Consider the following 26,545-nt stretch of genomic DNA (forward strand, 5'->3'; position numbering starts at 1 on the left):
GTCCAATCAATTCCTCATCTATAGAAAAAGAATGATAATGGTACCTAACTCAATGAGTTGTTGTATTAAATGTTCTTTGTGTTTATCACAGTGCTTGGCACCCAATAAATATTAGTTGCTATTATTTTGTTGTTAACAGAACACATTCACATATTCCCTTATAATTATTTCACTTGGACTTAACACCAATTAAGCTCCATAAAGCACCATATTTACTTTTTAGTAAAATCTTACCATAACTTTTAAAAATTCACATTCTTCATCTTGGGAGTTAACATTTAATAGTTGTAAAATCTTAAACAAGTTATTTTACCGAGGCTCTGCTTCCTTATTTGAAGTAGGGGAAACGTTATGTTCCTGGTTGATATGAGATTAAAATTAATAATGTATATAGCAACAGTGTTTGGGGGGCTGCAATGAACTGTACACATTTTAACTGTTTTCACTTGTGCTGTAAGCTGTGTCTTTGAGCACAAGGGCTGATGCAAACAAGGAAACAGCTCCAAAGAACCCTTGGCCACCACCCCGAGACCTTGGTTCTACTAGGCACTGAGCCATACACCATTTTTCTGATGGCGACAAGACATCGTGTCAGACCCACCAGTCACCAATTCCCTGAGGTATAAGACCTTCTAATTTCAGAAGCAGTTGAGCAAAGCATTTTGCACAGAATGATGCTCTCATCATTTCATTCTCCTCAGGTGAAAGTGATCTACTGGGTGGCCTCCCTGGCAGAGGCGAGTCTCCAGTTACTTTGCGAAGCATACCCCCAATCTGCTGCTGCTGTGTCCTCATGTACCAATCTCCCCAGGAACCGCTTACCTACCACCATTTCCCTGTCTGTTCATGAGAACTAAGACCCTCTTGCAGGTGAAACAAATTCAAAGTAAGACCACTCCTCTGTGTCTGCTGAGTTTATTTCAGAAATCCATCCTACTACACATCTTCAGAGTCCTTGGCTGTTGCCTGAAATACGAGTCATCTATTCTATCCCACCCATCTATTCTTCTCATTCACTCATGGTCATACTACTGTTGGATTTTTCTCCCCTGATCCAACCACCTCCTGCTGTTCCTCTACCTTTAGAACCTTCCCACCATGTGCCCTGGGCCACCTATGTTGGTTCACGTTCTTATTTGCCTCACACCCCTTCCTCTGCACCTTCTAATAATAGACACACTTACCCTACCCATGGGAAATGCATGTGATCAAGATAGGCCGCGTGACCCAGAAATGATCATACAACCAAGCCAGCTTTGTCTAGGTCTTCCTTTGGGATTGTTCTGATAAAACTTGCAAGTGACAATGTTCTCTGCCATGTAAATAAAGTCCATTGACTATAGGGAAAAATGAAGCCAACCTGAAACAAAAGACAGAAAAAAAGATACACTGAGAGAGAGTTCTGATGAGGTCAAGTACCTGGTGCTAGCTCCCAAGATCCACAGAGCGTCCCAGTTCGCCAAAGCTTTTCTCTTGAATCTGCTGAATCTTGTGAATCCTCTTTTCAGTCCCTTGCAACTAAGAGAGTTATAATAAGATAATCCACTCCAGTATAAAGAAACCCCCTACATCCTCCAACCCTGCACCAAGCATTCCCTTGACCAGTTGCTTAAACTGTACCCTAGCCCTCCCCTCAAACCACCAAGCCTCTTTAGTGGGGCTGACGGTCTCCTCCTGTCCAAACACCTCCAGGGCTACCCTGTTCCTGTGGCCATCTTTCCCTCCACCCTTGTGGCTGTCCCTCCCCTCTCATTCCTTCAAAACAGGATTGTGGCTCACAGTCTTCCTGGCACTGCCCTTCCTGATCTCATCACAGCGGGGAAGAACCTCCACTCAGGTCCATGACTGCTTTGTCTCTGCTGACCTTGCCTTGTCCCTCCTTCGTTTCCGTGTGAAAAGAGGTGTCTCCTCCTATGTAAAGTTAATCCTCTACCTATGTTCTGGAGGATCCAAACCTTCAAGACCTCAGTCCATCAATTTTCGCACCTCTCCCCGTCTCCCCAGTGTCTTCAACCTCTTCCTCTTTTCTCTTTTCTCGTATCTAAACATGATCAACTGTCGCATCATTCAACAGCAAACACAAAACCTACCTTAACTCCCTGATTCTTCTTTAGTGACCTACCCTGCTCTCTCCTCCCCTTTGAAGCTAAACTTCTTGAAATCACTTACACTTCCTGTTTCCATTTTTACACTTTGCATTCACCACTTTCTGAAACTGATCTCTCATCTATCAGAGAAGCATTAACTCAGGCCCTTGGTGTGCTAAACAAAGTGAGACGAAATAAAGTGAACTAAGTTATAGTTTCAATAAGGATAGACACTCCATCTTGGGTTCCTTAAGCTTCTAGAGGTCAGAAGGTCACAGTCCTGCCCTTAGGGGGACCCAAGAGTGATCTGGCTGGGTCACAGCCTTTTCATTACCCGTTGGCTCTCCCTCCAAGGGTGACGTGTCCTCTCTTGCCAATCTTTCCTAAGAGTAACAACACTGCATTATAAATTTGGCTTATACTTTCCATAGCAGTAAAATTTATACTCAAGAAAATTATATCATTCCAACTATTAAAGCAATGATTTCGCTTCCTCATAGAAATACAATTTCTTCCTCACAAGATGAGTGTAATTTTATATTCTTAAAATTTACTATAAATGATTTAACAATAGCATGTAAACAGATAAATGACCTGGTTTTTTTTTTTAATGGGCGTTGTGTTTCCATCAGAGCAGGAGCCAGTCTCTTCGATGGATTAGGTTGAGAATCATTGCTGTCTGGAAGTTCAGGGTCATCCTGGTAAGTGAAGCTCCTGGAGCCCTATTTATACTGAAACAGAATGGGTTTGTCAGACAAACAGGTTGCCAGCCCTGGGACTTTGGGCAAATTACTTAACCTCTCTGAGCCTCAGTTTCCCCATTTTTAAATTAGAATAACAACTATTCATAGGGTTTCTGTGAAAACTAAATGATGTAACTTATGTGAAAGCAAAATATCAATACCTGGAACACAGTAGTCATACAACAAATATTAGTTTCTTCTTTTCCATTCTTTTGTCCCCTAGGAGCTGTTGAAATCCAACAGTCCCATTTTAGTTCTTCCTTTTATTAGGCACATGCTTGTTGTACTTACTTTTGCATCATCTCAGAACTGTTTTTTTCCTTTTTATATATGTCTTGTGTGACCAACTAGAGATAACCTCTTTGAGGGCAAAGATTGTCTCTCCGTTTCTTTTATATTTCTCATACTTACAGCAACCCTATGCCACAGATTTTCCTGGATAGACCCAATTTCAAACAATCTGCTTTTTGTCCTTTTTTAAATTATTAAAAATATCCTGAGAATCCCAACATTTCGGGATCCAAGCTACATTTGCGGAAACATCACTTACCCACAAGACAGTGTCTGTACACATAGGAGCCAGCACCACGCTGGACACACAATAATAGCCTCCAGAGCTGGACACACCTGAGCAATCAGTCTGCTTAAGAGAGACCTCCAGAGCCCTGAGGGCCTCCTTAGACCACTCTCCCCACCACCATGACCCACCTTCAGAGGATTTAATGGCAGTCCTCCCTCCCTACAAGCTTCTGAAGCAGCCCATCCTAAAAAGGAAGCTAAGATTAGAATTGATTCCCCACTTTCCCTAAAAGACCATCTGGATAGTTGCCCCATGCGGCAGGACCCTTCCCACCTTAGTCCCCTTGGGGGCGAACCTCCAGGTCATCCACCATCACCACATTCTCTCCCCCTCGTGGCTCTTCGTCCCCTGATTTGACTTAAGCTTACCTCCCCGCACCCTTCCACTGCATCCCCTAGAACCCCATTTGTGTCACCAGCCAAGCCCTCCACAGCCTCCACCCTTTTCTGCATACTTCACCCTCTTGCACAGGAACCTGGGGCAGCTCTCAGTGGAAACTGAAACCTGCTTCCCCCGGAGCCTCAAGAGGCCGCCGCTCTCCCTCCCACCCCAGCACTCCGCAGAGCCGAGGGGAGGAGTGGGTGCGCCCGTGCCCCTCCCTGCTGCCCACAGACAGCTCTCCCCCCTCGCTCAGAAACCCGCGCTCTTCTGGAAGCCCATGCCCTCCAACTACACCACCCACTCACTACCCACGGCCCCGCGACCATCAGCCCCTCACCAGGCTCCTGACTCCTCTTCATCCTCTTCACTCGTGCCAGATGTCAGCGCCCGCCCCCTTCCCCTTCCGCTCCCTGAGTCCCTCCTGGCGACAGACCATCCATAAAGCGTGTGGAGGGCACTCTCCCCTCCTGCTGCCTCGACTCCTCGCTTCCGATGTGCGCCCTCCCTCCATCACGCCCTTCCCGTCTCATTGCCAAGGACCGCACGACCTCAGGACTCATCCCCAGCACTCCACCCTCCGGGGTGGAAGACAGCAAGAAGACAACTTCATCTGGCCATTCTTAACCTATCCACAAACTCTGCTCTCCTCTGGTTACTGTGGGAACCCCATCCCTGTTACGGTGGGTGCCTCTACTTGTACACAAGATGCCATCACCTCTTACAGACCTGCAGGTATCTCCTGCAGAAGAAACTTCTTGCTCTAATGGGTCATTCTCTCTGCGTGCAAACATAAAATAGGTCATATCCATGGGGAAGGACGGGTTGGGAGTTTGGAATTAGTGGGCACAAAGTATTATATACAGAATGGATAAAGAACAAGGTCCTACTGTATAGCACAGGGAACTATATTCAATATCCTGTGATAAACCATAATGGAAAAGAATATGAAAAAGAATGTATATATGTATAACTGAATCACTTGGCCGTACAGCAGAAATTAACACAACATTGTAAATCAACTATACTTCAATAAAATTTTTAAAAATGGATCATATCCAAAAAGAAAACAAAAACTTTCCCTAGACCCTTCAGCCCCTCTCTAACTACCTGCCCATTTCTGTCTCATCTTATAGGAAAAACTCCTCAAATGAGTTGCTTATACTCATGCCTCCATGTTGCCACCTCCCACTCTCTTGAAACCCATTCCAATCAGCTATTTATTCCTATCATTACAAAGAAAACACTCTCTTGAAGGTCACCAGTGATCTTCATAGTAAGTCCTAGCAGGAGCAAATGGCACATTCAAAGTGGGTAATTTGAGGAAATTTTCACAAAAGCACTCTTCAGAAGTATGGGCAGAGCGTAAGGAAACCACAAGGGATACTGGCTGTAACCATGGAGTGATTCAAGGGGCCAGAGGAAGGAGCAGGTAACTGAGCCCGAGAGAGAGCTGTGGGAGAGGACCTCCTGGCAAAAGCTGTGACTTTCTCTGGAAGATGGCAAGAGTGCAGGGCGGGAGTCCCCAGCCCCTGACTAAGCAGAACAGTACTACAAGGACCCACCATTTCTGCCCAGTCTGCTGGAGCGCCCCGCTGGGCTGGCCGAGATGTTCTCAGGCTGCACCTCAGCCTGAGGTCTTCCTGCCGGGTCCTCCCTCCTTCCTTTCACAGGTGTCAGACAGGTATCGTGGTCTGCAGGCTTTCCCTACCGACTCCTCTCCCATTTATTTTTCACAAATTTTATTGACGACGAATCCCTTACAATTCTAACTTTGTCTTGGCATCTACTTCCTGGATAACCCACACTGCCACAAACTCACATCCTCTGTCTTGCCAAATCCAATGGTCATCCCAAGTCCTACAGCTGTCCAGAGTATGGTAGGTTTCATGCAACTGAAAGAACACCAGTGGGGGTATTTTCTCACAAAAAAGTGAAAAATAATTAAATTTTAAGGTTTGAAAGAGTCCATTTCAGTTTAAAAACTGACTTTAGTGGAACAATTAATTTCCAAATGACCTAGACTATTTCCATGTCACCCTTCACCAAACAAGTCTTGAAAATACCCATCACATTGGTAATGACTTGTTTATTGTCTTCCATTCCAGGTATATGAGTTTCAAGAACAAAAACTAAGTCTTTCTTTGGGGAATAATAAAAATGTTCTAAAGTTAGATTATGGTGGTGGTTGCCCAATTTTGTAAATATACTAAAAATCACCAAATTTTACTCTTGAAATAGGTGAACTACGTGATATAAATTATATCTCAAAGCTATTTTAAAAAATGCAATTGAATCATTAGAGATGGCCACAGAAGTCAGTAAAGGTTTCAGCAAAGTCACCTGTGAATGAGATTTGAAGGAACAGTAGGCATGTGCTGGGTAGATGAGGGGAGAGGAGAAAACATCCCAGACAGAAGCAGCAGCAAGCACAAAGCCAGGGAGAGCGTGGGAAGAGAGCAGACTATCATGTGTATAGAGTGGGAAGCCAGTAGTGCTGGTACTAAGAGATTGGGGCCTATAGAGGCAGGGTTTGAGCATGTCTGGGTAGGCAGAAGCCAAACCGTAAAGCACTATTTAGTCATGCTAGCTTCCCATAAAGGAAAAGGGAAACCACCAAAAAAATTTGAAAAATTTTGTTAGAAGCATCATTCTAATATGAAATTGTAAGGTGATTTGGAGGTAGGTAAAACTAGTAATTGTTTGATCAGAAAGTAGGAAAATAACAATAGCTAACATTTGGGACCTCCCTGGTAGTCCAGCAGTTAGGACTCCTTGCTTCCACTGCAGGGGGCACAGGCTCAATCCCTGGTCAGGGAACTAAGATCCCGCAAGCCGTGTGGCCAAAAAGAAAACATAATAACAATAATAGCTAACATTTATACCTAACTCTCTACTAAGCACTTTCCTTGAATCATCACATTTAATTGCTAAAGTAGGCTACAGGTACTACAATTATCTCCCTTTTATTGATGATATGGTTTGCTCCCTCACCTCTTCAAGTCTTCAGACAAATGCAATTTCCCACACTTTCCCTATTCGCCTTGCTTTATTTTTCTCCAGGACCCTCATCTCAATTTAAGACATGTTTCACTTTTTAAATCTTGTGTGAAGATCCTCTTCCCATACTAAAATGAAAGCCCATAAGAATAGGTTCAATTGTACTTTTCCTTCAGTTCTGTATCCCCAGTACTTAGCATATGGTAGCTGCCCAATAAATAGTTTTTTGAATACATGAATACATAAATAAATGAAGAAATCGAATCTCATGGAGGTAAGTAACCATGATCATACAGATAATGAGTGACAGAATTCTGACTTAAAAACCCATGTTCTTAAACCACTAAGGGATTCACCAGACTTGTAATATTGTAGGCGAGCGGTGAGTCCCCTCCTGAAGGTGCAGCAGTGGGAAAGGGAAGGGGAGACTGAATGGCCTTGGGTTTGTTTGGTAATAGTTTGGATATGGAAGGATGCTGAAGGGATCAGTCCAGAATGACTCTGGTTTCTAGATTTGGCAAATGGGTAAACAGTGGTACAATTCATCTGGAGAAAGAATACAAGGAGTCTTGGTTTGGGCAGAAATCTGGAAGAGGAAGACATGTCTAATCCACAGACTTTTAAAAATCATCTCCCTAGATTACCAAGAAGTGTTGTTAATAATAAATATGAAGCCAGTAAACCCAAACTTATGAACTTACTTCAGTCGCATGCCCGTTGAGGGATGGGTAGGTGAGACCAAATAGGAATTGTTCTTTTTTGAAAACTAGCTCAAGCCTACAAAGAACAAGAAACAAGTCCTCAGGCGTGTTTAAAATAACTCTGAAGTTAACTTTTAAGGCAGCTGCTAAAATCGAAGAACGCCCCTACCTTTATGTAGTTAAGCTGTACTCATACGTTTAGATTATTTTGCTGGTGGCAGTGGCTTTCAAGAAGTGACAATCAATGTGGAAGCAGGCACTGACACCCAAGGCCAGGGTGGCACAGAGGGCGGAAAGCACGCTTGCACCCGTGCATGCCGTAGCACGTGGCCGCCCTGTGACCGAGGCGCGGACTCAGCCTGTTAAGTAAGCGCAGGAAGCTCGCGCCTCAAACGACTCCCAACCCCCGCCCTGGCGCGGAGCAGGAGAGGCGCCGCTCAGGTTTCTTACACTCGCCCGGCCCCGGGCGGACGGCCTCCTCTCCCTAGGCGGCGCTGTGGGCTCGCAGGGGCGGCCGCGGCACAAGAGAGCGCCGTCTCCCCCGTGCGCATGCTCGCCTCCTCTGTGGGCTTGCCTTTTTTTTTTTTTTTTTTTTTTCCGGGCGGCCCCGGCGGCTGCGTACTGGCTGTGGGATGGGAAGTGAAGCCCCAGCGAGCTGTAGCGGCGGGGCTGTGAGGAGCAGCCAGGGGGAGGCGGCGGCGGCGGCGAGTCGGTGAGCAGCTGGGAAGAGCGGAGCCGGGGCGGAGCACCTGCGGGCACGGGCGGCGGCTTCACCATGGCGATTCGCAAGAAGAGCACCAAGAGCCCCCCGGTCCTGAGCCACGAATTCGTCCTGCAGAATCACGCGGACATCGTCTCCTGTGTGGCGATGGTCTTCTTGCTGGGGCTCATGTTCGAGGTGAGCCCTGCCCGCGCCCCAATCGCCCGCCCGCCGTCCTCTCCCCGGGCCCCGGCTGCCAGCTCAGCCCCTCGGCCCGGGACCGCGGGGGATCCCGGAGGGGGTGGGGGTGGGGGGGAGGTGCCGGCCGCCCGGCCCGGAGGAGCGGGCCTGCCCCGCCCCGCGCCGAGCCGGCCTGGGGCTGCGGAGCCCCGGGAGCCTGGCCGCCGTGCGCCCGCAGGGGCCGGGGTCGCCGCATCGCCCCCTCGGCCGCCGCGCACGCCTCCCTCCCGCCGCCGCCGCCCCCTCCCGCCGGCCGCGCCGCGCAGTTCCTGGTTCCCGCGAAGGGTTACGTGGCAGCCGGCGAGGGGCCGGCGGTCGGCGGGGGCGGCCCCTGCACGCCGAGCTGGCTGCGGGCGGTGGGCGGGCTGGGCAATGGCCGGCGCGCCCGGCTGGCCAGGCCGCGGGGGCCGGAGAGCGCCCGGTGCCGGCGGCGGGAGCCGCGGCGGCACCGAGTCTGGGGTGAAACCGACGGAGCCCGGCGTCCGCTGCCCACTGGAAGGGCGGTGGCCGCGGGGCAGCGAGTGATCTCCGCGGGGTCGGCTCTCCGAGTCGCACCCACCCGATTGTTTTAACTCCTGTCTCCCAAGCTGGTATTGTTACCAGTGATCGAACTTTTTGCCCCGGCGCTTGCTCTTTCCTTAAGGAAACAAGGTCTGATACAGAAATCGGGGTTCTGAACAGCAGTGCCGAGGCGTCGGATAATTTTCTTTTTGTTTCTTGAAATAGGAGAGGATGGAAATGTCAGGAGTGTGTAAATTCTCTTCCCACGTAGCGAGTATTGTGATGACTTACTTAACAGCTGTTGAATGTGGGTAAGAAACTTTGCAAGGTGAACGTGTAACATCCTACGGCTTCCTTTCCCTCGCTCCCCGGTACACACGCCCATTCCTTATCTTCTTTCCCTTTTTAATCTTTCTCTGTAGCTCCTGTGCCCCACCAAATACACTAATTATTTTACTTATTTATTGTCTCCCTGCTCCTGGAATGTAACCTCAGTGAGGGCAGAAATTTTGGGTTTTTCCTAATCTATTTCCAACGCCTAAATTTAGGAGATGCTTACAAAATATTTGCTTAATGAGTGACATTAAGAATTCTTGAGAAAAACTGGTGTAATGAGACTGCCAGTGACCGAAAGATGAATAAATAGTTTAAATGGAGCCCATGTGGGTTTTTTAAATGTTATGATTAGGTAACTTAATATTTTAATAATTTTTTGCTTCTTTTCAAATGGGTTTTTCTGGATCTAGATACAGGTGTTTTGATTCTTGATAGTGTCATTTACGTCCACGTAGTCCACTGCTAAGGAGGTAGTAGGTATCCTGAAAGGGAGGGTAGAAGGGAACTAACATATGTCACATCGTTCGATTTAGGCTGGGCCTGTGCTACTTACCTACTGAATGACCCAAGGCTAAGCCTCAGTTTTTCTGCTCTGTATAAGGAAATAACATCACCTGTGCTGTTCTCCCAGCCATTGTTTGCAGAGATCAGATGATATGGTGAGAAGGCATCTCACGGTTTATACAGCACTACATGAATGTATATGATATTAGAAATGCAAATGCTAAACATTTGTACTCTGTTTCTGAATTTTATACTTGTATATACTTTCTGCTTTGGTGTTAGAAGTAATACTTTTGTGTGTACTATATACTGAACAGTTCCGTAAAGCTTGCCATAACCCATCTCCACATGGTAAGAATCCCTGTCTTTAAAGATATAATTTAGGAGTAATATTACCTGCAAGGTGTATTTGCAATGCGTTGAATGAAATGGAATATAAATCAGAAGTGCTTGCACTTAGAAATGTTCTAACGTTGCTTTTATGTAAAATATTTCATGTTCTCTTACCACATTTCTAGAGAAGTTCACCACCTATACCTTGCCTCACATGTCAGTGATTTTTTAACAGTGAGTAGATTTTCACCTTTACATCTGTAAAATTTATCAATTTAAATAGACACAACAAAGATCTAAATAGAAGTTTTTAAAGTCAGTTCAAAAAAGAATGTTGAAGTAGTAGACAGAAAGAAGTTTGTGCAGGTTGTACTACATTTTTCTTACCATGTGTTAAAGTTTCAGGAGTCGAAAGCATGTTACCTACCTATGGGAAAAAATTCACTGGATTAGTTTTGCTACTTGACTTTTAAAGTAATTGCTGCGGGATTTGCCCGGTGGCGCAGTGGTTAAGAATCCGCCTGCCAATGCAGGAGACACGGGTTCAAGCCCTGGTCCAGGAAGATCCCCCAGGTCGCAGAGCAGCTGAGCCCGCAAGCCACAACTACTGAGCCCATGTGCCACAACTACTGAAGCCAGTGCGCCTAGAGCCCGTGCTCCGAAACGCAAGAGAATCCACTGCAATGAGAAGCCTGTGTGCAGCAACGAAAACCCAACACAGCCAATAATTTTAAAATAATTAATTAATTAATTAAAAAATAATAAAGTAATTGCTGAATTTCAACGTTAACGTAGTTATAGAATGACAGTATTTGTGCTAGAATAATAGAGAAGTTAATGTTTTTGCAACAGAACTGTTCAGCCTTTTGTGTAAATATATTGAAATGTCAGAGGATTTATGGTGAAATTGACAAAGCAATAACAGATACTGTATTACTAGCCAAAATGAAGAATCAATATAGACGCTGAAGCTAAAGGGAGTTAGGACTCTACTGCTTGCTAACTGGGTGGCGTAGGGCATGTCATATAACTTCTTAGAACTTGTTTCTTTTTCTGTAAAATAGGGCTCATCAGATTACTCTGAGTATTAAACTAAGTTTTATAATGGCTAGTTCAAAGTGTGGCTTATGGGAGGCATACCATAAATGGTAGCTCATTATTCCTTAGGTATTTATCAAAGTCGAAAAACAGAAGACAGCACTTTTATGTGAGAAAATTCTAACAGTTAGCATCTAAAGAGATTATATATACTGATAAGGTTGATAAAGCAATAGTTTTTTGGGGAGATATGGAAGAGTTTAATTTCCAGGGAAGTTTGTGTTATCAGAAATTGCTGTGAATTTTGAAATCATGTGTTTAGTACAGACAGTTTCTGTCCACATACTGCACATCATGGTCTATAATTAATGACTTCATATTGGAGTTAGGAAAATTTAACAGTTGAAAGATGTAAAGATACTTGGGAAGCTTTCTGAAAGTGAGGATATAGAAGAGGAGTTAGGGGTTTCCACGAGGAATATTTCCTTCCGGGAGGAATTTACTTTTCAGAGACTCAGGAGTCCAGGTTGTTTGTGCCATGCCAGGTTTGGGGGACCTTTACAATTTCAACTATGTAGAACAGTCTTGGGGGTTTGTTTTATTTTTAAGCATGGCTTATCTTAATGCCAACATTTTCTTTCCTCCTTTTTTTTAAGAACTTAATTTTATATAAGCTGGTGAGAAAGTGGGATTTGATATTCAGAAATTGCCTTTATCTTTGAGACACTCAGTCAATGTAGTAGTCACACTTCCCTCTGACAAGTACAAAATAGTTAACATCTCTGTATGACAAGAAAAGATACCAAGCCCCAGCTGGTGACCACTAAAGAAATATTATGATATTCATGATACTCTATACAATGCAGAATTAAATAATTCATTAGAGTCGTGGTAACCTGTTTAAGATGTATCTGAATAAGTCTCATATTTTTCTTATAAATGGAGAGCAGTGCTTTAAATGTCCAAAATTGTCATAAACTCATTTTTACTTTTGAGTGCATTGTATACTTCTGTAGCATATTTTATTCCAAACTAACTTGTCCTACTATTGATTAACTGTAATATTAGTTTAACTAAAGCAGTGCTGGCCGTGGTATGAGGCTTAGGACGCCTAGAAATGGCTAAGAGCATGATTACTGGTTAAATTTTTCTTCTTTTTAAAAAATTGTTCTATAAACATTTGTTAGGGTGTGTAGTTTGTATTTTTCCTCTTCTTATTCTGCTTACTGTCACATGCTAAGCTAGCTGGAAGCCAGATTTTAATTTTCTTTGGAAGCCTAACATTAAAGGATAATCTAATTTTTGTTGCTTTGGGAATTTGATATTAAATTTATCTTTGAAGAATTTCACTTGTCATTTGTAAAAAAAAAACTTTAAAAGTTTTTTTAGCTATGGTAGTGGTGACCTCATATTCTAAATTAGAAACAGCGATGTGGAGTGTGCGTGCATTTATATATGAAATCTAAACAAAGATATTAAAACAGAAAATTTAGTAATCAGTCAACTTTATTAAAAAGAATCACGTGAAAGCGGTGTTACCCTGGAAACTCATGTCATTGTTCTGCTCTCACGCATCCGTGTGAATGACCCAAAATGTAACACAGAAAAGCCTTACTTGCCTTTTCTAGGGAAGTGATCTTTATGTATCTACCCAGTGAAACAACTCCCTGTGGTGGCCGTACCCTGACTTTATCTCACAAGCCTGCCGTATTTCCAGATCCTGACTGCCAGAATAGCAGAACTCAGCTGCAACCTGCACGCTGTTCATCTCCCCGCTTCTACTGCTCATATGCCAGCTCTCCCCCTAGTCCAGGCTTTTATGGGGCCTGGTTCCCTTTCCTTTTCTCCGGTGTATTAGGCCCTTGTTGCTTTGCTTTTCTTCCTGTAGACTTTAACTACTGTCCACACTCCCCCCAGGCCCTCAGCTCCCTTTCCCTCTTGGTCTTTCTCCTTACTTGGCCTGCACGTATCCCACCGTGGGTCCAGACTGCCGTCTGCCTTTTCCGTGCCTCCCCATTTGTGGATTGCTCAGTGTTGTCAGAGGAAGTCATGCACTCTTGCTGATAGATAATATTACAAGTCAAGGGTTTCTGACCTCAGACAAAAGTAATACCCAGGGATCTTTTTACTTTTCCCTGGCCAGCTCCTTTCCCTAAAGGAACTATAAAAATACTCATCGTTTGAGCCCCCAACTATGCTTAACAGATGACATTGCTTTTCCCCCGCCACAGGGAATTTCTTCAGTTTCTTGCCTTTTATGGAACTTACCTATCTCATCATTTTTACCTTCTGCCTGCCTGATCTGAGAGGAAAACTGCTCAAGATCAACCTTTAGCTCTATCCTTATATTTCATCCCTACCAGATCTTTCCATCCATTATGCCCTTACATGTGAAATTCTCCCTGTTCCCTGGTGCCTTTGCTGACTGCCCCCACACCAGCTCAGTGCCTCCCATCACAAAACGACATAAATCTTGACCTGGCATCTGTCGCTGGGAACCCCTTTGTTCCCCTTGTGCTCTGCGCTCCACTGTGAGGTGGCTTTTGCTTTCACTTCTTCATTGGAATCACTCAAGCTGCGACCACTGATGACTTCTTAAATCGTCCGGTCCGCTGCACTCTTTTCCTGACACATCTCTATTGAAACTTTGACTTTATTAACCACACCTTTTTGAAATGTTTCCCCTTTGGCTTTTGGGGCATCTAGCTCTCTTCCTTCTCTCTCTGCCTCTCCTCTCTGATCATTTCTTATTTTGCCACCAGCCTTTTTCTCTGCCCTCTCCGTGGTTCTGATGTTGTCCTGCTTCTCATCGAATCCTGTACACTCTCTGTAGAGGATTTATATACTTTCACAGCCTCGACTATGTACCATGTACTGTCTGTAAACAGAGACTTCCAAATCCTTAAGCCCCGGTCTCCCTGCAGAGCTCCAGATGTGGGCCTTACCTACCTGTTGGTCTTGCCAGCTGCATATCTCATAGAAATCTAAGTTTATATAAAGCACAATTTCTTTTTTCCCTCAGACCTGCGGTTCCTCCTGTATATTCCACATTTTTATTAGTAGTATTGCTTTTCACCCAGTTGTTGCAGCATCAGTACATAATCTGATTCTATCCTGCTAACCAAGCCTTATTCTGCCTCAAAAGTTCCGCCTCTACCCACTACTACTGCCTTCGTTCAGGCCTTATTACTTTTCACAGGGTCTCTTGCAAAACTCGTACTTGACTTGCATCCTTACTCCAATTTATATTTTATCTAATATTTGTTCAGTAATATTGAACAATCGCCTGATAAGTGCCACACGCCATGCTGGGCTCTAAGCATATAGTGATGAGCAGAAACAGACGTGCTCCCAGCTCTTATGGAGACTACCGTCTGTCTGATGGGTGAGACAGCAGTGATTAATACAATCACGCCAAGAGTATACGTTTTGTAAGAAAGGAACACGGGTCTCTGAGGTAATCTAACAAAGGAAATGACCTATCCTAAGAGACGGGGAAGGCTTCCTTGAAAGGGTGTAGTTGACCTGAGATCCGAAGTGGAGAGGTTTTCCAGCAGTGTTTTAGATAACACTGCGGGTGCACGGAGCTGTGGTGGGAGGAGCGCAGGAGGCAAGGGATGAGGCAGAAGTAACCAGACGGGGGCTGGAGAAGCAGGGCCAGACCGTGGGGTTTGTTCTTATCCTGGAGAGAATGGGAATCGGTGAAGCACCTCTGGGGCGCGGGTGGAGGGAGGATGGGCGTGGGGAGTGGCGTTAACATGATCAGGAGGGGGTACTGACTGCGGGGTGGAGCGTGGGTCCGAGGGGGCTTGAGAGGCCAGCACTGTGCCCCAGTCAGCGATCTTTCTGAAAAGCACGAATAACTTCCCCCTCCCCAAAACTGTCTGGTCGGGCTAAAATAAAATCTAAACTGCTAAGCTCAGCAAACTAGGTCCTTTCTAGCACTTGGTAACTTTTTCTAGGCCTTTCTACCCCTTCCTGATGTGTGCCCATGCCTGACCTCCTGTTTACCGCTCCTTGGCCTTTGCGCTTCTGTTTCTCCCATATGCTGCCCTCTCGGTCCCACTGCGTGAGCCTAGGGAACTTTTCTTTTCCAACAGGAGACAGCTTTCTGCACCACATCGCCTGCGAAGCCTTTCCAGAACATGCCTCATCCCTCACCCCAGGAAGAAAGCAAAAACAAAAAAAAATGCTTTGGTTGTTTATCCTGAGTTCACATTGGCATTGATTCTGTGGTATTATAGCAATTTGTTTACCTGTCTTCCAGACTGGACTAAGTTGCTAGCCATCAGGATTATATCATTCCTTTGTTATCCTTTCTTGTCTAGCACAGTGCCTGGTGCCTATAAATATTGAGTAAGCGTTCCATTTTTCTGTTCTGACCACTTTGCTTTTGCTAGTAGTCAGGTCAGTTAAATATTTATCGACAATGTAACTATGCCAGGTGTGTGGGAGATTAACACACACACCACAGATCCTACCTTTGATCTACCTTTTGTCATGGTAACTGTGCTTCCTTTTCTTTCATTAATTTACATTTAAAATTTTTCTTGATGGAAATTTTGTGTTCATTGTACAGGTCTAGAGTAGAGAAACATTATTTGTCCAAACACTGTTTACTGGAACTGCAGTATCTCTTTTGAAATCTTAAAGTTAGGAGTGAATTACACAATCCCATCTAAACTGCAGACTACACTGGTGAATTATGTTAACTTTCAAGCTCAGCTCCTTGGTGATCGGGAAGTCCAGTCGTGCCTGTCAGGGTGCAGCTGGAACTAGGGTGCCCTTGGTTCTTAGATGTGGGGACAGAACTTGGAATGTTTTTCCCCCCGATTTGCTGTTTGGGAGAGGGTCACAAATTGACTTGATCTTCTTTTTTTTTCTTTCTAGATAACAGCAAAAGCTTCTATAATTTTTGTTACTCTTCAGTACAATGTTACCCTCCCTGCAACAGGTAGGTAGTTTTCTTTTGGAATTTTCTGGTTAAGTAAAAGAGTTCAGTAGGACAGACTTGGAAATTTCCATAAACACTAGGTTCTTCATTATTTTCACAGATCTCCTTCGTGATTAGACTGAATATTATTTTGATGATTTTGTAATGCAAAATCTGATGTTTTTGGTTGACTTCACCCTATGTATTGTATGAAAATCAGTTTTTATGTGTTTAATGTTTATTGTGTATTTTTGTAAATGGGCTTAAAATTCCAATGAAGAACTTTTTTTTTTTTTTTGCCTTCTCTTCCCTCTGATCTTTTCATAAGAAAATCCTAAGAATAGACATTTTACATTTGTCTGAAGTGTCATTGTTCAGTCAAGGTTTCTAAAGGCCCAATGTTCAGGTTCAGTTTTTCTGACTTGTATGGGTTCTGTTTTGGACCTGTAATAACAACCCTCTTAAGCCCATTTTATTTTCACTTCTTGGTTGTGCTCTACCATCCTATCAGTTATTTGATTAGAGAGAATGTCAATAAGCATCTGGTAATAACATCCAAACTACGCTTTTAGGTTTTATTTCGAAAAGTTTTTCTGAATGATGCTATGTGAAAATCAAGTTGTTATTGGAAGTTGATTGTAGTTGAATACAGTAATATAATTAAGTAGCATGGGTGAGGAGTAGGGTATTCAGTTAACAAAGTATTACCATATTCAGGTGGTAAACTTGCCCCGAGCCCCGAGTCTCTCTATTTAGAATGTAAGATCAATTATACAACATGGAGTTGGGTTTTTGTTCAGTTATATCATTTTGTAAATATTTGATGTAGTAACTTAGATATCACAGTACCCAGAACCACAAAGTTGTTTTGAAATTTGAGTATGCCAGAAAAAAACAAAGCTCTTTTATCACTTCACAAGTATTTGATTAAGTCTTGTTCTGAAAAAATCTTAGCACTTTTAAAGATTGAAAACAATTGTAGCAGTTGCCTCTGTCTCTCCTGCTTAGAATTCAAAACTAAATCAAATCAAAGTTGAGTCAGCTTTTCCAGCAGAATCATAAATGTGGTGTCTAGTTTGAAAGTAGAGCTAGAAAGCTGAAAGTTTCAAAAGTTCTTTGAAAAGACAGGCAAATGGGCTAAGTATAACTTTTAATACAACCTAAGTATAATCTAACCCCTATCCCTGGGGTAATATCAATTTTACAGTCCCCAAGGATCTCAGTGTGGCCTCCCCTTCCCTGTTCTCTGGTCTTTAATGGCTGTAACTAACATGTGTCAAGTCTTTGTAAATAATTTCTGAAGTTTTAGACTTCTAGATAGTCTCCTCAGTTTTCATTGTTCCTAAGACTGAAGGTGTCCAAAAGCAAATTACCATGATGTTTCTGTAAACTTATTTATTAGGTTAGTCTTCTCTTGTTTGTTTCCATAACTATGTTGTACTTAAGTGCTGTTTTTATAATCTTATGTATATTTTTGTGTATGTGTGTCCTGTCCTTTTTGGCCTTCAGAAGAACAAGCTACTGAATCAGCGTTCCTTTATTACTATGGTATCAAAGATTTGGCTACAGTTTTCTTCTACATGCTAGTGGCGATAATTATTCATGCCATAATTCAAGAATATGTGTTGGATGTAAGTATGCAATCTTAGAAATCTATACTTTGTAAAATACTAGCTCTCCATACTATGATAGTCATATTAAATATATTTTATAATCTTAATTATTAACGATTGTTTTTATTTTTAGAAAATTAACAGGCGAATGCACTTTTCCAAAACGAAACACAGCAAGTTTAATGAATCTGGTCAGCTGAGTGCATTCTACCTATTTTCTTGTGTTTGGGGCACATTCATTCTCATATCTGTAAGTATGTACTGTGCTGAAATTCTTAACCTCTCAAAGTATTTAATTATATACCCAGAACAGAAATTGATGTCCTATTTTTAATGCTCATAAGCAAACCCTGAACCTTAGAAAAATTCCTCGTCTCTTGTTCTTCTTATCTAAGATCAGGAGTTCTGCTGTTGAACTAGTATAAATCAAGTTTCATCAGTAAGCCTCTCTTTTAGTTAGTTTTTATACAGCAAAAATTGCCAACTATGTTTAATGTTTCAGAAAGCCTTACTCATTTTTAGTCGATCTGAGTGTTGTCTTCATATCTTGTAGTCATTTGCAGGTATCTCTGTAGTAGCAAAAAGGGTAAGTTATCAGTGATCCTTTCACTGGGTTACATGAGTTGTAGTGTTTCCAGTCATTTCGTTCTTTAAACACAGTCCAGGTATTTTCTGAGCAAATTAAAATATTGATTAACTTTTTATTAAGGCTATCTAAACCTTTAAGTGTACCATTCTAACTAATGAGGGGGAAGAGAGTATCTAATATTAGTAATATCAGTCCTTTAAGTTTATATGAACCCCAGAGTTTACATATTTTTAAGTTTGTCAGGACACAGTATTTTTTTTTTAATCGCTATGTTAGAGATGAATAAATAGGTAAAGAGAATCTTCCAGGGTATGACACTTATGGTTGGAGATAGACTAAAACTCAGCCTTTCAGTCCAGTGCTTGTTGCTTTGTAAACTGCTGCTTTAATGATACTTTATAGATACATTAAAGTTCAGCTTAAAATCTTTCTTATACATTAAAAAAATTTTTTATTGTTGATGTACAAAAGTTCTATCTTATACATTTTTTAAAAAACGTATAAGTGTTGAACTTCCGTGGGAAAATATTAAAGATAAGTTGCTTCAGGTTTTTTTTTTTATATACATATGCAGTAATTCTCACTAAATAGATCTGGTTATCTAAGAAAAAGACATGGTTACTATGTGGACATAATCCTGTAAAACTTGGCAACACCTTGATCTTCTGTCTCCTGTCAGGCACCACCTCTTTCTGAACCGTTTCCTTGATTACCCAGGACAGAATTCATCCCTCCAGTGGCTGTTGTAACTCTGTTATGCGCCATCACTGTTTTTTGGTTGTGTTATATTTGTTTGCATACGTGTCTTTTTTACTCTACTGGATTGAAAGAATTTCGAAAGCCAGGAATTATGTCTTATTTGACTTCAAGTCACTCATATTGATTTTCACTTCACTAAAGTAAGCAGTTGGACTGAATGGAAAATAACTGAAACATCTAAAAGGTTGGACTTCAATGGAACTTGAGGTGGAGAGATGTAAATGTGCAAGGAATGAAAATACTCTCTTATTTTCTAAGACGTTTCCATGCTCATTAGGCTAATTTTTGTATCTTCTCTCTTAGGAAAACTATATCTCAGACCCAACTATCTTGTGGAGAGCTTATCCCCATAACCTGATGACGTAAGTCATTTTCAGCAGGTTTTTCTTAGTTAAGGACCATGGTCATGTCACTTTTAAGCAGGATTTGTTCTTGTTATTCTCTTTAGGACCTTAGGGAAATTCAAACAATAGATATGTCTTTGGCAGTCTCACTGCCGTAAGGACAAAAAATTCCTGTGTGCTTTTTTCATGTATATAATCTTTCCGGCATGTTTGTTACCTTGAGAAGACTGATTTTAACAGTAATTCTAATTTAGTCCTCTGTCTTCCCTTTCTTTTCCCTAACGCTTCTCCTCGTCACTGCTCCGTCTTCTACATACTTTTGCTGCTTTTCTTTGCCCCAGTCTCTTTTCACTCCTTCCATTTCTTACTCTCTTACACTAAAAGCCTGAGGGTAGGGACTGTTTCTTTTTTATTTTTCTGGCCCCCAGGGTTTCTGTACAGTGCTGTAAGAAGCTCAGGGGTTGCAAAGTCAGCCAGCTAAGTTATTCATTCTTCAAGCCCAGCTCTAGAACATCTATTCCATATTTTCCTTGCTCCTTTAGCCTATATTGGCTTCTGCTTTCCTGAATTTGTCATTTTGGTGTGCAGTATTTTCTGTTTATCTATACATTGTCTTGGCTGTTCTGTAATTGTCTCATTTATGTAAGTCTTAAATTGTGCCCATGCCCACCAAGGCTATATGTGCCTTGACAGCAAGAAAAACTGTCTCTTTTTATATCCTTTGCTGTGCCAGGCTGTAGGTGCTTATCAGGTAGAAAGTAGTCAATAAACGTGTTGTGATGTGAGGATTGGTGAAAAAGTATGAAGGGAATATAACATGACCCTGCAATATTACCATGCTCTGCTGAGCCATTCTAACTTTTAAAAATTGTTAATTCAATGCACTTGTGTAAACTGGAGATATAAACATCATGTTTATGTGGAACTGTATCTTCTCCCCCTCCCCACCCCCCTGGAGTTATTCAGATTGGCTTTGTGTTTTCTGCTTTAGACCTCTGGAGGAGAGGGGGAGGGAGAACAGAGAGAAAGCGGAAGATCTGGAGGGGTGTGATGTGAGGAGGAGACTGGATTCTAGACTGAATATGATACGTCTCCTGGGGAGTCCGTCAGTGCCTTATTTATTCTTCTCTGGAATCCTGGTTTGCCTCCATTTATTGGGGGCTCTCAGTGTCTCAACCTGGTAGAGTTACCATATTTCCCTAAGAAAAAATCCAGGGATTGTTTGAAATTGGGATTATCCCGGTTTCAGGTGCTGGTTAATCTGTGTGCCTTCTCTTTTCTATCCATCTTGTTTGCTCTTCCCACTTCCCTTTTGACGAAACCTTACCGATCTGTGATTTGATTCCCTTAGAGTCATGGTCCGTTATGTTTTCAGTAGCTGACAGGCATACTCTTCAGTATTAAGTAACTAATAGACAAGGGGCTCTGTTTCCTCGCAGCTCGCTTGCATGTTCACAGTGTTCTGTAGATCATGTCTCTGCTTCTGCTGTTTAATCCAGAGGAGCTGACTGATGCTGGGGGACCGGGGGGCCGGGGGAAGTGGCTGTTGGAGAGTACGGTACATGGAGTATCGTGAGGGGACCTGAAGTGATAACGCAAAGGTGGCTACTTAGTACATCCTGATTTCCAGTGTTTGTTTGTACTTTATTCTTTAAAAATGGTATGCTTTAAAAGGTATTTTTACTTTCTTGTGTTGGTACAGATTTCAAATGAAGTTTTTCTACATATCACAGTTGGCATACTGGTTTCATGCTTTTCCTGAACTCTACTTCCAGAAAACCAAAAAAGTAAGCAGGGGTTTTATAATTTTAAAAATTGTCTTTTGCCTTTTTTTGCCTTTTTTGGAAGTCTTTTTAAAATTATTTCCTCATGTCTCTAACCTCCCTCTCACCTCAGCTCTCCCCCCACTATTCTCTCACCTCTCCCCTTTCCACAGAGGCTAAGTATCCTTAAGTATTTATTGAAGAAACCTTCAGTCATTTTAACTTAGAGGGGGATTTTACATTTGACATGTTAGTTTCTCATTTTAAAATTATGTTAGTGGTAATTTAAAATAAATTAAAATTTAAACAAATTTTGCAATGTAATGTTAGTTTTGTGTTACTGATATTCTTAGCAGTTTCACAAGCGAGACCAAAAGGATTAATTAGATTATTGTACAACTAAATGGTACTGTGTATAAGTCCCAAAGAAAAATTCAGTATTGAGAAAAGTAAACCATAGTTAAATATTCACCTTGAATTTTTTCCTGGTGAAATAGGTGGGAAAGATGTTTGTTTGTTTTGTTTGAACAATGAGTAAACCACTGGAGCACTGCAGTAGCCTCCTTGTGTAGTTTTACCCTCAGTATGTCTGAAGTCAGGCTTCTGTGACGTCACAAAGTAAACTTTATTTCCTTTATTTAACTCTTTCTCCTCTAAAAACTCTACTAGCTCCCTGTTGCTTTGAACTAAAATAAAGCTGCTCACCTGTGCTCTAAGGGTTTCTCCTGTCTGTGCCCCCTCCCCTGGTCCCTTTTTCTTCCGCTCTCTCCTTATGCCTCATTCACACTGACATTCTCTAATTTTATAATCCCAACACATCAGTTCTTTTTTCTGGAATACCTTTTCCCTCTGATAAATTAATCAAGCACTTTTGTTCTCTTTTTTGGGGAGAGATTGTTTAACTATCCCTATATATGAACTGAGACGTGGGTAGGGCTGTGCATAAAAGAAGTCTGATCACGAGTTAACAACCGCGAAGTTGGGTGATAGGTACCTGGGGATTCGTTATACTGTGTGCTTGTTGTATGTAGTTCACATTTTTCCATGCTTAAAACACTGTTTTTAAAATCCCCTTACTTTGAGAAGCTTTCCAAAATAGCAGAGGAACCAACCCATCCAGCAACCATTTTTCCTCTGCCTTCTCAAAAGCCACAAACACTTATTTCTATATATACTCTAAATAGTTAATTCATGAGTATAGGCACTTGATTTATTATTGTGTTGTGTCTGTGACTTTTCATGTCCTGTGTGTCTGTCGTCATGGATGTTGTCTGCCACGATTAGAAAACAACACCAAATTAGGCCGTGTAAAGTAGAATGTTTTTCCAGTTAAGTTGATTGTAAGGATTCGGGTGAAGGTGCATAAAACCTTTGACTTAGAACTGTCTTAAGGTAAAATTCTTAGGCTCACAGTTTCCAATAACACTCCCATATTCAGTAAGCACCTACTGTGAACCATACATGTCCCATAGCTGCACTGTCCAAATTAGTAGCCACAAGCCACATTTAAATTAACTAAGCAAAACCAAAATTCACTTTCCTGGTCACACTAGCCCTATTACAAGTGCCCATTCACCACACGTGGCTTCACTGTCTGCCATCTTGGATCAGAGATAGAGAACATGTCCATCATTACAGAAGGTTCTGCAAAACACTGCTGAGACCATCATAGTTCCTTGATGTCTTAATACCATGGTCCCAATATTTAAAGCTTTCTTCGTGTACTTTTTTTTTTTTTTTTTTTTTATAGCTACTTTATTTATTTATTTTTGGCTGTGTTGGGTCTTCGGTCCGCGCGAGGGCTTTCTCTAGTTACGGCAAGTGGGGGCCACTCTTCATCGCGGTGCGGGGACCGCTCTTCATCGCGGTGCGCGGGCCTTTCACTATCGCGGCCCCTCCCGTTGCGGGGCACAGGCTCCAGACGCGCAGGCTCAGTAGTTGTGGCTCACGGGCCCAGCTGCTCCGTGGCATGTGGGATCTTCCCAGACCAGGGCTCGAACCCGTGTCCCCTGCATTAGCAGGCAGATTCTCAACCACTGCGCCACCAGGGAAGCCCCTCTTCGTGTACTTTTTATACCTGTGGACATAATACCTCTGGGTTTCATTATTAATTCATATGTCTATATCTTGTTCATTGACCATGTAAGTAGAGAGGGACATTTCAAAGTAATTGTTCATTTTCATTCTCAAAGCTCTTTTCTTATCTATTCCTGCCAGATGGCATTTCTCCAGAAATGCAATCTAATTTTTATGGAATAATTTGCATAACTTAGAATTTAACTGAAACTATTTTTAACACCTACATATGACAGTCGAAAGTAACTGTTGCAAGTAATTAACATAATTTGAAAGTAACAGCTGCATATGTGTTAAACAGTTTCTTAAAATTTACTCTATAAAAATTATTTTTGGAAGAACTCTTTACTGGAAAAAACTAGTACAGTGATTGTTTTGAACAGATCCTACAGAGAAATGAAGAAAGGAACACAGTAGCAGTTCAAGACGTGTGCTAGTCAAAAATAACTCAGTTTCTTTTAAGAAGGATATTATAACTACATGTAATATGTATGTTTCAGTACAAATAGTCCTCTCTTTTTGCCCATAACAGGATTCAAAATGTAATTTTTTAGCCAACTTGAATATATGAAGTTTCAGGGAAGTGTGGATGAAATAGCCAAATGTTTTATTTCTAATATCAGTTTATTTGGTTTAATTATCCATACATATAATTGTATATCATATAAAGTATATTAAATTAGAAAAATGCTTTTTCCTACTTCATGAGGGTTATGTTCACCCTTCAACTTTGTTGTTAACATCTGTCCTTCATCACTAGAGCTACTCTTTGACTCATCTAAGTCAGTTTTTCCAGAGTACATCATTACCTCTGTCTTACTGATTCCTCCACTACACCTCTCTAAGCATTTAGAAGTGACATTGATTGAGGTTTCTCAGGCTATGTATCTTACCCAAACATTTATTTGTTGTTCAGAATAAAGTAATTGATACAGATCCCTGTAGTATGAGAGCTTTGAAAAAATTTACAGATGAGACAGCTCCATCTGTTGTTTAGGGGCAAATCTTTGCCTTATATTTGGGCATATATGAGATATTCAGTTTAAAGTTAATTTTTTAGTACAGTGTAGTTAAGAAAAGCATTTTCTTTAAAAAACAGAAGTTTACTAAAGTATATGGCTGACCATTTTAATAAAAACATGTTGGAATAACAACCGAAAATGTCACCTGAAGTTATTTATAATTTTAGAATTTGTTTTGATTTAAGTGTACTATGTTTATTAGATTTTCCATGAAAAATGAAGCTATCAGAATTTTAAGTCATCACTCTGTGACTTCATCCTTATATAAACTACTTGAACGTTCGCATTAAATACAGATGCGAACTTGGCAATGCTTTTCTAATAATTCAGTTTCATTATATATTTTTTTCATTCAAGTATAAAAAAAATTTGCTAATCCTTAAACAAACAAATACACAAAACCTCATTTCTGGCTCCTGGTAACAAAATCATAGGACGATGTGTGAAAATGTCTTGAAAAACCAAAATCGCCTTTTCTCAGCCACGTTTATATTCATCTGGACTCTAGATTCTAGGACAGTGATGAACCGCCCGTGGATGGCCTACTGACTCCCTAATTGAAACCTAGCGTGGCCAGTGAACTGATATGTGCCGGCACTTCACCCAGCCTTCTCTGTTCTCCCTGAGCCCCACACCCCAGGGAAACGTGTAGGCCCCAGAGACCCTGGTGCTGGGCAAGGTCTTTATTGTTGGCCATAGACTTGTAAGCCCCAGAGTGGCTGTAACCCCATGAGGATTGAAGAATGTCAGAGGAGTCTGAAAGCAGCCATTTTCTAAATGAAATCTAGATAAAATTTCTCGTTTTAAAAGTCACGCTGCATCATGCACATTACCTTTGTATTGTTAATACGGGAATGCCTTTAGCTTACGTTCTCCACCACTTCTTGTGGTGGGCTCCTCCCTGCACTCATTTATTTTGACACACTGTCTCTGGTTAGGCTTTGAGCGTGCAAACATTGCTTTAGAGACACTGGTCAGTTTGTATAAGGCTGAAGTTTCTGTTACTTAGAAAAAGGTTTCTTAATACTCTGTCCTTTTGAAAGTTGAAGAGACTATTGTAAAAGCTCTTGCTAGGCATTTGATGGTTGTGAAGATGGAAGCTGTGATGGTAGTTTACTTTCCATTATTGACTCATCTGGTCTGCTATCGGAAAGGCAGGGCTGAAATGCAAAGTTGAACCTGAATTTAGGGAAGAAGCTCTGGACTTTTCTTTACCTAATGGCAAGCACAAACTTGCCTCACTTAATTAGGGTGAGATTTAAGGACAAGAAATATAAAAGAAATGGAATGGCTTTTTGAAATGTAGTGTGTTTGTAATTTATAATAGTGTTTTTTGTCAGAGATAAGAAAAGATAGGCATCTTATGTTCTCTGCTAAATGGCGTATTTTTAAAACTTATTTGTGTTTCTTCTTAAAAAAAAAAATCTTTTTTTTTTAATCCTCCCAAGCAGTTACACTGCTCTGGTTTTTCCAGAAGTTATTCCAGCAAATTAGTTTTTTACATCAATTTACACAAGTTGTTATGTAGTAAAATGAGTTTAGTGTTCAAACAGCAATTAAAAAACAAAAAAGCTTTTATTATAAGTATTGGGGGTCCCCCTAGTGTTGCTTTCCCCTCAGAAATTTGGAGCATTGTTTAACACATCTGAAGGAAGGAATATGGCAGTATTTCCCATATTTAGTCACTTATATGCCACCTTGCTGCAACTTAAAATGTTTTATTTAAAATTATAATGGAACTTTGTTTTCTTGTATACTATCTAAAATCATTTTGTGCGGTGCCAGTGATATACACACCACGTAGCATATCAAATTGCAGTTATAACCCTACAGCTGAGCTGGTCTGAAATGACTATAAGAGAACAAAGAGGCTTTCTTGTGGTTGAACTTCACCATGTTGTCTCGACACCTTTCTCCCTCTCTCCTTTGGTAAGGAGAAGTAGTTCATTGGAAGCTTGAAAATTATGTGGAGAGAATCTTCAGACAGCCTATTTTCAGAGATACTTCTCTCTCCAGTTGGAAACTCCACTGTAAACTTGGTATTATGTCTTGGGAGTTTTCCCTGAGAGACCCAAAGCGTAGGACTCTATATAGTTCTAGTGAACTGTTGTATGTTCTGCCTTTCTAACACTTGATCTTTGTAGCATTCTTACTAGAAAAGAGTTTTTAGTTTCAAAACTATACTTGTAAACTCTACTCTTTCTCCGAAGATTTGGTCAGGTAACTCCCTGCTTGAAATGTAGGCGGCAAAAAGGAGACCAGTGGAGGCCTGTGCTCAGCTCTTGTTATATGCCAGAGACGAGTC

General features: G+C 41.7%; 1 protein-coding gene and 1 long non-coding RNA gene across 3 annotated transcripts in view; one reads left to right on the forward strand and one right to left on the reverse strand.

Annotated features, from left to right (window-relative positions):
* Positions 1-269: 269 nt before the first annotated feature.
* Positions 270-3,594, reverse strand: LOC118883726. Its single transcript, XR_005017084.1, has 3 exons — positions 3,539-3,594; positions 2,682-2,818; positions 270-1,360 (listed from the first exon to the last, which is right to left on the reverse strand). It is a non-coding gene; the product is annotated as an uncharacterized LOC118883726 (long non-coding RNA).
* Positions 3,595-8,063: 4,469 nt separating this feature from the next.
* The window catches only part of TRAM1 (translocation associated membrane protein 1), a 29,301-nt gene continuing 10,819 nt past the window's right edge, over positions 8,064-26,545 (forward strand). The window contains exons 1-6 of one of the 2 annotated variants that reach the window (XM_036830315.1): positions 8,064-8,387; positions 16,032-16,095; positions 17,584-17,705; positions 17,821-17,937; positions 19,339-19,397; positions 21,082-21,166. In XM_036830315.1, the coding sequence (XP_036686210.1) occupies positions 8,265-8,387; positions 16,032-16,095; positions 17,584-17,705; positions 17,821-17,937; positions 19,339-19,397; positions 21,082-21,166 (570 nt within the window). In that variant the 5' untranslated portion in view covers positions 8,064-8,264. Of the gene's footprint in view, positions 8,388-9,216; positions 9,242-16,031; positions 16,096-17,583; positions 17,706-17,820; positions 17,938-19,338; positions 19,398-21,081; positions 21,167-26,545 lie in introns of those variants that run through there. The other variant, XM_036830316.1, reaches the window with a different exon arrangement.

This window comes from Balaenoptera musculus, chromosome 17 (assembly GCF_009873245.2).
Source record: "Balaenoptera musculus isolate JJ_BM4_2016_0621 chromosome 17, mBalMus1.pri.v3, whole genome shotgun sequence".
Taxonomy (NCBI): Eukaryota; Metazoa; Chordata; class Mammalia; order Artiodactyla; family Balaenopteridae; genus Balaenoptera; species Balaenoptera musculus.